This window comes from Eretmochelys imbricata, chromosome 1, assembly GCF_965152235.1.
Source record: "Eretmochelys imbricata isolate rEreImb1 chromosome 1, rEreImb1.hap1, whole genome shotgun sequence".
Taxonomy (NCBI): Eukaryota; Metazoa; Chordata; order Testudines; family Cheloniidae; genus Eretmochelys; species Eretmochelys imbricata.
In genome coordinates this window covers 287,899,928-287,912,211 of record NC_135572.1, presented here as the reverse complement: position 1 = coordinate 287,912,211, position 12,284 = coordinate 287,899,928, and the positions used below count along the sequence as shown (strand labels likewise).

At 39.7% G+C, this 12,284-nt stretch overlaps 1 protein-coding gene across 2 annotated transcripts in view; it reads left to right on the top strand.

Moving 5' to 3' along the window:
- The window catches only part of SYT1 (synaptotagmin 1), a 176,173-nt gene that overhangs the window by 36,398 nt on the left and 127,491 nt on the right, over positions 1–12,284 (top strand). For both annotated transcript variants that reach the window (XM_077807721.1, XM_077807720.1), the window contains exon 2: positions 4,876–5,060. In XM_077807721.1, the coding sequence (XP_077663847.1) occupies positions 4,876–5,060 (185 nt within the window). The remainder of the gene's footprint in view (positions 1–4,875; positions 5,061–12,284) is intronic.

Genomic DNA, 12,284 nt, shown 5'->3' with positions numbered 1-12,284 from the left:
TAGATATTCACATTTATTAAAGCATTTTTGAGTTGTTTAGTAGGAGGAACTCTATCTATGCAGTGTACACCAACATTAGTACTTTGATGCTGATATGCAGCTTTCTTCTTCCCTCATGTTGCCTCTTTCTCTGGGATCAATTGTCCTCCCTGGCATTTAATAGTTTTAGATTGTCTCGCTGGAATGTCAGCCCTGGTCTACACTGGGGGAGGGGGGACAGGGGGATCGATCTATGTTATGCAACTTCAGCTACGTGAATAACATAGCTGAAGTCGATGTACTTAGATTGACTTACTGTGATGTCTTTACCGCGGTGAGTCGACTGCTGCCACTCCCACGTCGACTCCGCCTGCGCCTCTCGCGGCGGTGGAGTACAGTAGTCGACGGGACAGCGCTTGGGGGGGTCGATTTATCGCGTCTAGACTAGACACGATAAATCCATCCCTGCTGGATCCATCGCTACTTGCCAAGCATTTTTTTGTAAAGCTAATAAAAAAAAAAGAAGTTTTATACAAAGGATGCAATTTTGCAACTCTTCCCATTTTGCAGCTCACTCACATAAGTTGTCCTTTTGAACTTGGTGGATTCAGTGGGACTACTCGCATGAGTCATTGCTGCTCAACCTGAGTGAGGTCTACAGAAATGGTCCCTAAAATATCTTGGCTAATGATACAGTCCTGATGCTTATCTCTTTAGTTCAGTGTTATTCTTCGGGGGGGAGCTATACCTTTGACCTCTGTCTCTCCATGGGTACCCTTTCCAAGTGATAGCCCTACGCCTGAACTTCTCTGCATCAAATCCCGTGATTCACCCCACTTCAGACTGGATCACCAGGCTGCAGCATCCTATTGACAAACCATGCTACCTTCAATGGGTCCATCTGGGTTTGGCCCCTGTTATAGACTTCTTTCCAAAAGCATGTGACAAGTATGAAATTGCAGTGATTCAGGACAGCTTTTTCAAAACAAGTATTAGGTATTTGTCCACAAGAACATATCAGGTAGGGAAGATAACAATGAAAATCCTACATGCATGTTATCTTACTTAAACTTTAGCCTTTCCTTGCAACAATATATTATATTATTCCTGCTTGTTTCAGGCACGCACACACACCATTGGGGCTGGGCGAGACAGGCTGTACTTCCTACTGCTCCTGCTTTTCTGATGTCTGACCCACCAGTCAATGTGTCTCCCTCAAGTCACAGACTGCCTTTTTATCCTTTTCAACCATTCAATGATTATTTTTTTCAAGAGTCCCTGCCCCTAGATCTCCTGGGGCTTTGAGCAGCACGCCTGGATCTGGTCACACATTTCTTCAGAGGGAGTCTGAGATCGCCTTCCAGCAATGTATTGTCCATTGAATTAGAGTCTTTGCCAGACTCCAGCTGGAATTAACCTTTAGGGTTCCATAAAGCCAGCCACCACACAATAACTACCAAATCTACAGATTATAAACTTCATAAAATTAATACAGATATCTCCTTCATTCTTCATATTCGGTATGTCAGAAAATTAACGGCCATAGGCATACATTTGCAAAAGTGACGAGTGATTTAGAGTGCCTCTGTTCTGGGATGCCCAACTTGAGACATCTTAAAGGAGCCTGATTTTCAGAGGCTCAGCTCTTTCTGAAAATCAAGCCCCTTTACCCCTTTAAGGTATCAGAAGTTGGGGCACACAAAAAATGGAAGCACTCAAAATCACTAGTCTCCTTTGAAAATCTTGGCTTTATCATAGAGCATGATTCATTCTATTCAGAAAGTTTTAAATAAAATTTCTATGAAACATTTTGAAAACCTGGTTCTGTTTCAAAACCTATACAGTTGAAATTTTACTTACGTTAAACTTCATTTGTACATTCAGCGCCAGTAATACAAGGCTGAGTGCTCTCTGCCAGTAGCAGTATTGTGATGAGCAATCTTCTTAACAGAGATTGTGCACTCAGATAGAAGGAAATAGGCTAACTCTTGTTTTTTCCTACCCCCCCCCCCCCGATGTTCTGGTTTAACTTGGTTTTAAACTTGGAGAGTGGTCAGTTTGGATGAGCTATTACCAGCAGGAGAGTGAGTCTGTGTGTGTATGGGGGTGGGGTTTTGGAGGGGGGTGAGGGAGTGAGAGAACCTGGATTTGTGCAGGAAATGGCCTAACTTCATTATCATGCACATTGTGTAAAGAGTTGTCACTTTGGATGGGCTATCACCAGCAGGAGAGTGAATTTGTGGGGGGGGGTGGAGGGTGAGAAAACCTGGATTTGTGCTGGAAATGGCCTAACCTGATGCTCACTTTAGATAAGCTATTACCAGCAGGACAGTGGGGTGGGAGGAGGTATTGTTTCATATTCTCTGTGTACATATAAAGTCTGCTGCAGTTTCCATGGTATGCATCTGATGAAGTGAGCTGTAGCTCACGAAAGCTCATGCTCAAATAAATTGGTTAGTCTCTAAGGTGCCACAAGGACTCCTTTTCTATTTGTTCGTGATTTAATTATAACAAGAGTTATTGTCTGCAATTAATTACAACTGGATTAAAATAAACAGTAAACAGTTTAACAAAGGAGCTGAGGGTCTGTGTGTCAAGGCAGCAGTGCTTGAAGAACTCCCCATGGTGCTGCTGCCTCATTACTCTGGGCTGCAGTGCCAGAGGGCCCCTTCATTCAACGTGGTTTCAGCATGGAGGCACCTGACTGCCCCAGACACCTTCCTCTCATATTGTCTTTCTTCCCATGCAACATGCACATCCAGGCTAACCCCCATCCTGCCCACCTCAAGTCTCAATCCCTTGTGTCCCCCACCCTGGGTATATTCTGTTTGCCTCTCCATATCCTCCCTTTCCTCCCATGGCTCCCCCGCCACAGAGTCCCCTCTTTCTTCTGGAGTCCATCTTCATACCTCCTGTTGCCAGCCTGCCTCCCCACATCTCTGGAAGTATGGGCAATGCACAGCTGGTGGAGCGGGTTGGCAGCACTGGAAAACAGAAATAGCTGCTGGATCTGAGCAATTCCTTTGGTTAATCTTGGCGTAACTCAATTTAGATGAGACTGAGTAAGGAGACTAGCACTTTGTGTTTAATTTCAGATGTTAAAAGTGGCCTGCACCTCTGTTGTAGACTGTGTTTACATGTGATGTTTGGAATGTATGAGGACTGTGGTTGGTGCGGTGGGGGGGCTAATAACAGAGGAACCCAATGAAACATGAGGAAAATAAGGTAAAATTTCCCAAAGGACGCATTTTTAAATGGTTTCTTCTGGAAGAGTTAGTAAATGCTTTACAAAAAAATAAATGACATAGAAAAGTCAATTTCCCTCTAAAATATTGTGCTGAAATTTGAAAACAAAATTCAAAATGTAAAGCATGAAATGGAGATTTTAGTCTTGCAATAAGTGCAGATCTCAATGCAGTCTTAACTATGGAATTGCTACTGCCACGTCCATAAAATATTTCTGTTAAACAGCTGCTAATCTGCTCACTGTATCTGTTAACATTCATTTCTTTGATAATCAGTTCACATTTATTCTACATCCCGTACAACATCTCTTTTATGGCAACTACATTAAATGAACATTTGGAGGCACATAAAGTGTTATGGAATTTATTATTTAACTATTCCAAACATGTCTCCTACAGTCTTTTTATATCTATCAGTAAAGCAGTGTGAAAAATAAAAAGTACAAATAAGGAAGCTGCTCACTAAAACTTTAATTTCCTTTTGAAGTGGCAGTCTCTAGTTCAACTTCCAGTAATCATGCTTTCCACTCTACTTGGCTGCTTTAAGCAATTAATTTTTCTGTATTTTCACTGTCAGCTTTCCTTTTGTGATTCAGTGATGTAAATTTGTCAAATTCGGTTACCGCTTTTGTTGTGCCCTGTGTAATTTTAGAGATTTTTATGTGTTGAGTTGAGAGAATACCTTGCAGATCTGATAGGCCGAATACATTTCAAGACACACAAATGATTCTCCTCTTTAAAACCCCATTGGTTATCACATTATGTATTTTTGTCACGTATGTCAATGAAAAGTGTGGTAATCAGAAGAGGTCATATTAAAGTTTACTTATGTGAAGATAATTCTCATCATTCTCTTGATTTTTTGCAAGACCAATTCATCATCATTATTATTATTATGTATTATTTGTTTGTATTACAACAGTGTCTAGAAGCTTGGACTGAATCAATAAAATAAACAGACATGTTTTTCTTTATAAGACTTCAATGAAAACATAGATGTACACTGAAACATTGCCAATATCAGAAGGACTTGATGGTTATCAGCATAGATGCCTGATTGAGCAGTCCTCTGACCTTGGTCATTGTTTACTGGTAACCTTGACCTGCATCTATGAATAGTCCACTAGTCTGTCAAATAAAACAGTGGAGAAATGCTGCTCATTAAAATTGACTGTGTGGATCAGAGGCACTTCTTTACCTAGGCTCTGTTGGAGGCAAGTCCCCAGTCAGAGCCACATGACTTCAAGCTAGGTTGGTTTATCAGGCCATAATGCCAGGTGGGTTACAGAGAGAAGTAAACAATTTCCTCTAAACATGATTAACATTTTAAAGATGGTTTTTAAATTTTTGCTACATGCGTACCTTGTGAGTACATTAGACAAATCAAATAATTCCTGCTGATTAATCTAAACTGCAAGTTACATTCTTTGTTGTTTATTTCCAAGTATGTAGATAGATAATGCTTGCTTTGTTATATTAATGTTCTTTGTGTAAATATTCAATTGAGGGAAATATACAAATTCAACACAATATTTTTAGATACTTGCTCAAAGGTTGATAAAAGGTTTGGCTACAAATGAAATCTGTTGGTTTTTACATTTAAATTTACTAACAGTGTGCCACTTTGTGTGTGTTTCTTTTTCTCTTCCAGTGCCACCTTGGGCCTTAATAGCCATAGCCATAGTTGCAGTCCTATTAATCCTTACCTGCTGCTTTTGTCTCTGTAAGAAATGCTTGTTCAAAAAGAAGAACAAGAAGAAGGGAAAGGAAAAGGGAGGGAAGAACGCTATTAACATGAAAGATGTTAAAGATTTAGGGAAGACCATGAAAGACCAGGTAAAGTAGCCATCCTGTTCTTGGACACTGTTTATGTTTAAAGTGTTAAGTCTTCTAGCAATTATCTATTTTTGGTATTGCTCAATGGTTGGATAGTGGTGCTGTGTAGTGGAGACCAGCTGTATGTGCTTTGTCTTGGAGTTTCAGTTAGTAACCCTGGTGCCCATTGAAGGATGCCGACTCTACATGCACTGGTGCATGCTACTGATGGCAGCACTAGTCAATGCTTTCAAGGCAGCCAGTTAACTTCTCTCCTAATGAGAGGAGGAATACTGCAACTGGTCCATATAGAAGAGAGGTTTTTTGAGAAAATGGTGGTCTCAAAAATATAGCTGTGGGAGAGTCTTACAGCCATATCTATATAGGACTTTGACCAGGACCAGGTGCAATAGTGAGGTAGAGAGAACCCATGTTTGGATGAGTGGGGTACTAATCAAGGTCTTGTGAGACTAAATGACATGCAGGTGTGGACCTGGGCTACTAAAGCTCTTGCTGCACAAAAACAGAAGCTTACCTAGAGAAAGACCGAAAGCAAAGTGCAGCAGAAGAATGGTGGAAGAGATGCAAAGGAACAGGGGAAAGGGATGAGAAAAGGAAAGAATAAAAGAAAATTGGACAGGGGGATGAAGGCAGAGTTATATATGTGGGAGGGAGAAGATTAAAGGTGACAGAATACAGTTTTAGCTGAGAGCCAGTGAATGGCTTAGGGACAGATCCTCATGCTGCTGTTTGCACAACATTAATTTGAGAACAGCAGAGAAACACTTGCTTCCGACCTGTTTTGTGTGAGAGAGGTGCTATACTTGGGCACTAACTGGAAGGTTGCAGGACCCTGCATCTAATCCAATGTTCCCTTGGAACCACAGAATAGATTAGCATTGATCTGGAAGAAGACTGACTTTGACCAGAGGAAAATTCCACAGTGTTGGCTCTCTTGTGGGATGGGATGGTAAAGAGTTCAGATGTAAGGTAAATACACAGGGTGGCAAAATACAAACGAAACATCTTCACTAGTTATCTGATTAGTGCTAGGGTTGATAAGTGGGGATAAAATCACACTGTTGTGTAGATCATTTGGAAGTATTTCAGCAGCTAAGGACACACACGGAAGTATGTTTTTCAAATGTAGATTCAGGAGAATTTTAAGGAACTGCAGGACAAAACCTTTTCAGCTGGAGTATGTGCTTCAGCTTCACTTCTGCAAATAATTAAGATTTTGCATGGGGAAGATTAGAATCCAGAGGCACTCTTTGTGCACTTGGGATCTAATCCTGCACCACTGGAGTCAGTGGAAGTTCCACAGTTGACTTCAGCAGCAGCAGGATCAGGCCCTTTACAGCATGCAGTATCAAGCCAGAGAGCTCTTTAATATTCCCTTACTCCTTACATTTGCAGGCCCATTGACTAAATTTAGAGGCACAGTTTGCACATAACTGAAAATGGACTCTTCATTTACAGTGGCTAGCGCTGAAATGTGGACACACCATTTGAAAGCAATTAGCTTTACCAAGATATTACAGGCATTCCCTATACTCAGTAAGTAATATTGTGGGGAAAGCTCATTACCTTAAGACTGTATGGATCAACATTTTAATGGTGACCACTGTATATAGTTTCCTGTCATCAGAAGTCCCACAAAATATGTTAAATTCCACTGTTAAAGGGATCAATGAGGTGAAGCTCAGAATATTATTGAACAGAAAACTTGGATCCTCTCTTGCAAAAGTCTAATGAGAAGTTTGGTTTACTTAATATGATAAATGTGAAAGAAATTTCTTATACTGTCTTGATTCAGGCACTTTGAGGAGGCATTCTTGGACTCCCTGTGTTTGAGCTATAGAATTTGTTCTCGTTTATTAATATTAAGTAATTGTCAGGTATTTCCCTCTGAGAAATTGTCTGAAAAAGCAGTTAATTAAATGCTGAGTTCGTCCTGGCCAACTTTAGCAAACTTTTACCCATGGAAGCAAAAATAATTTGAAAATACTGTTTGAGCATATTTGGGATAAAATGCAGTGTGTTTGTGTGCTATCAAATGATACTAATGATAACAAACCTAACATTTCTTTGTAGGACAAGTAGTAGATATCTATGTGAGATTTGTCAGTAGATATCTGTGTGAGATTTGTTCTATACCATATAAGACTGTTCTTTTACTTATAGTATATTATTAAGTGTTGTTTATTATACTTGTTATGACCTGGATAAATGACCAATGACTCTAGCATTGACATGTATTTAAAATATAAAATTGTGCTTAATAGTTAATGATGAGTTTGACACACAGTCCCTTTTTGGAGGAAAAGAAAGGTCAAATTCCAGTTACTAATTCATTGTCACAGAGATAATCAGAACTTTGCAAAAAAGCATAGAGTTTCAAGTCATATAGAACTTAACATCTTCAAATGGTTTTTATATTTATTGTAAAACAAATGTGTCCATACATTTAGAATTTAACCAGTGGTCTGTTAATAAATGTATGCACCAGTGAACATATAGGGTTGGATCCTCAGATGGTGGAAATTGTCATATCCATTGAGGCTAGTAGAGCTATCACAATTTCCACCAATCGAGGATCTGCCTTGCTTGCCGACATTTTCAGAAATGGATTGCTAAAGTTAAGCTCTTAGGTTCATATTTAGGCATCTAAATCCGTGGCCTTATTTTCATAAACCCTGAGTACCTAGCAGCTCCTATCAACGTTAATTCCTAATCTGGAAAACCTTGACCATATTTGCAGCATTTGTTTTTCAGTGTAAGCAGTGTAAGTTAATGATTTATTCTTGAATCAACACCGCAGGTTTTAGCACATGAAGACAGTGTACTGCTAAATTTAATGTAATATATTTCAGAAGGTAATCATTTTAGCGCCTCGGTTACAAATAAAATGGCAAGAGAGTGCCTCCAAGATATCAAGGAGATACATTTTAAAGCAAACAGACAAATAGATATAAAAAAGGTCTACTCTAATCCACCTGGAAAGAATTATTGAATTGGCTGTGTATGGTGCCAGAAATCTGAAATGTTGCCAAAGCACAAAGGCTTGATCCTGTAGTCATTAGGCCCTAACTTGCAAAGTTCTGCTCACCTCCTGGATTCAACACAGTGCCTTCAGCTCCCTTTGATTTCAGTGGAAGTTGAGTGCTCAATATCTCTTGGTAGGCAATAAGCAGCCTGCAAGTTCCAGTCCATAGTGCATGCAGAAGTACCATTAACTTCACTGGGAATTATTCCACTTGATAGAGCTAAAGGATTGGGCCCTCAAAGTAGCTTCTTTTTTTCTTCTTCCAATAAATAGTCATTAAAACCAATAACATTCCACTGACTCTAAGCTCTGATCCTGCTGGTAGCAGCCCTGTGAACACCTAGAGCCCCTCTGAAGCCAATGAGGCTCTGCATGGTCATTGGGGTCCATGCTAGTAGATCTGATTGCAGAGTCAGAATTTTAGCCTTAGCACTGGTAACTGTTAGACACTGAATTGTGTAATATCCAGTATTCAGATAGATGCATCATTTTTCAGCATGTTCTTTTTCCTTAACATAATTTTAATATGATATTTTGAATGAATGTTGCTGTGACGAGGAAGAATAGTTGAAGTACACATTAGGGTACTGATCTTGAAACCCTTACTCATGAGAGTAATTCTTATTCATGCAAGTAGAGCTATCCGCTCCAGGAAGACCAATCGCATGAGTAAAGGTTGCAGGATCAGGCCTTTCTTGTGTAAAGGAGGTGAATAAAGAATATATTATCTGTGGAAAAAGGTCATTTCTCCTTGGTTTCTACTAATGTTTGTGTGTGGATATTTTAATTTTTATTTCTTCCTTCTATGTCATCCTTATCTATGTTGTGTCTCATGACTGTTCTGGATTGTCACTTGCGGTAGGTTTATTTTGCTATTTGGACACGCCTAATCTAAAGCTCTGATATATTTAGTCTCTTGACAGCTGTGGCTCCTCAGTGAAGATTTATACATAGCTTTGACACATCAAAAGGCTGAACTAAATTGATTTTTTTTATGGGATAAAAGGTTGTCATTTTCTCCATACTTAAAATATATTGAATCAAAATGTACTAGAAAGCTCAAGTTTAAAACTGATATACGCAAAAAAGAAATGGACTGTTTTTATTTCTTTTTAATATGCATTTTCACTGTATCAAATCTAGACCAAAACAGAAAAATATTCAAAAACACCAAAAACACAATGGTCTCTTTCTACTGGTGCTAAAATAATCAGCATCTCATGCTATTACTTTATTCTCATTATTTTGTAGTCTTAATACAGTGAGTGAGTACACTTCAAGCTGTCAGCCAAAGTCTACTCCACACCAGATTGATTTCAGTGGTGTATTTCCAGAGTTACACTGGTGAACCTGGATGCAGACTGAGTCCAGCGATTTTTAAAGATAGCCCTATCACAGTTTTCTGTGCTGCAGTTTATCAGTCTCTACCTATATTCCAGTCTCTACCAATCTCCCATAATTTTCTCCTGCAGTTTTTTTTTATCTGTAGAAAAACATCCAGCCCTAGAGACACTATAATAGCTGCTGATTTAATGGGTCTGAATTTAATTCATTGGTACAGCAAATTTCTTGCTTACGCTCAGCCTTTGGGAAAGGAATAGACTTAATCACTTCTGTGATGAACAGTGGCACTGAAAAATTATCAAAAATTCAGCCCTGTTTCTTGGAGAATAATTGCTGTGATGGTCTGCACCTTTTATTGGGTCACAGAGCATTTTTGGAGAAGGAGATTTAATATCTCAGACATTTCTAATTGCATCAGGCTAAAATACTGCTATTTGTGAGAGATTTTTATCTTGGGGGGAGTTTGTGTATTAGCTAAAGCAGGAGATTGGAAATCAGGCTGTATGGATTCCATACCCAGTCCTGCCATTGACTCCCTGTGTGACCATGGGTAAATCACTTAAGAACATAAGAACGGCCATACTTTGCCAGGCCAATGGTTCATCTTGCCCAGTGTCCTGTCTTTCAACAGTGGACAGTGCCAGATGCTTCAGAGGGAATGATGGACCTATCCTAAATGAACTTGTATAATTTTTTAACCCAGTTATATTTTTAGCCTTCACAACATCTATTGGCAATGAATTCCACAGGTTGATAGTGCATTGTATGAGGTACTTCCTTATGTAGGTTTTAAACCTGCTGCCAATTAATTTCATTAGGTGATCATTAGTTCTCGTGTTACTTGAAGGGGTAAATTACCCTTCCCTATTCACTTTCTCCACAAACCATCCATGATTTTATTGACCTCTGTTGTCTCTCCGCTTCGTCACCTCTTTCAAAACTGAACAATTCCCATCTTTCATGGCTCTTTGTATGGAAGCCATTCCATAACCTGGATCATTTTTCTTTCCCTTTTCTGTACCTTTTCCAATTCTAGTATATTTCTTTAGAGATGGGGCAACCAAACTGCATGCAGTATTCAAGGTGTGGGTGTATCACAAATGTATATAGTGTGTGATACAGCATGGCCAGAGGGCAGCAGGAGAGTGTTAGAAGGTAGCCTTGTTCCCTGTAGAGGGAAGAAAGTTTTCTATAGATTAATTAAAGCACCTGAAGCCAATTAAAGCACCTGAAGCCAGTCACCTAATAATCCTCCCCGCCCCCCGCTTCACTCAGACAAGGAAAGGAGTTGAAGCAGAGTGGATTGGTGTTAGAGCAGAGAGCAATTTGGAGGGAAGCAGAAGAGACTTTGGAGAAGTGCTGCAGTGGGCTAAGAAGACCAAGACCCTAGGTAAAGGGACACCTGGTTTGTGCAGAGGGAGGGCAGGAAGTCCCACAATTTGAAGGGCAGGAGAGGGAAGTAGTCCAGGGGAAGGAACCGCTAGTTCAAGCAGTTTACCGCTATCCGTCAGGCCCCTGGGCTGGGACCTGGAGTAGAGGGGCGGGCCCGGGTCCCTCCCACTCCACCCCCCTCCTCTAGGACACTAGTGGGGCAGTTAATACCCCAGTTCAGGGGCGAGAAATGGTGTCCTGAATCCTCCCCAAGAAGAGAAAGTGCGAGACCCATCAAAGTAGTGCCAGCAATTTGCCACAATTATGATATTTTCTATCTTATCTATCACTTTCTGAATGGTTCCTGTTGGCTTTTTTAACTGTTGCTGCACATTGAGCAGATATTTTCAGAGAACTATCCACAGTGACTCCAAGATCTTTCTTGAATGGTAACAGCTAATTTAGAACCCACCATTTAGTATGTATAGTTAGGATTATATTTTCCAACGTGCATTACTTTGCACTTATCAACCTTGAATTTCATCTTCCATTTTGTCACCCAGTTTGTGAGATCCCTTTGTAATTCTTTGCAGTCAGCTTTGGAATTTAATTATCTTGAGTAATTTAGTATCATCTGCTAACTTTGCCATGTCACTGTTTAACCCCTTTTCCAAATCATTTATGAATAGGTTGAACAGAACAAGTCCCAGTACAGATCCTTGAGGGACCCCACTATTTACCTCTTTCCATTGTGAAAACTGATCATTTATTCCTGCCCTTTGTTTCCTATTTTTTAATCAGTAATTTATGAGAGGACCTTCCCTCTTATCCTATGACTGCTTACTATACTTAAGAATCTTTAGTGTGGGACATTGTCAAAGGCTTTCTGAAAGTCCAAGAATACTATATCAACTGGATCACCCTTGTCCACATGCCTGTTGACACACTCAAAGAATTCTGATAGATTGGTGAGAGATGATTTCCCTTTACAAAAGCTGTATTGACTCTTTCCCAATATATCTTGTTCATCTATACACCTGATAATTCTATACTATACTTTGCTATAATTTCAGCCAATTTTCCTGGTACTGAGTTTAGCATTACTGGCCTGTAATCACCAGGATCACCTCTGGAGCCTTTTTCAAAAGTTGGCATTATATTAACTACAGTCCAGTCATTTGATACAGAGACTGATGTAAGCAATAAGTTACATACCACAATTAGTAGTGCTGCAATTTTATATTTGAGTTCCTTCAGAACTCTTGGGTGAATACATCTAATCCTGGAGATTTATTACTGTTTAATTTATTAATTTGTTCCAAAACCTCTTCTACTGACACCTCAGTCTGGGACAGTTTCTCAGCTTTATCACCTAAAATGAATGGCTGAGGTGTAGGAATATTCTTCACATCCTCTGCAGTAAAGACTGATGCAAATAATTCATTTAACAGATTCTCTGTGATAGCCTTGTCTTCCTCGAGTGC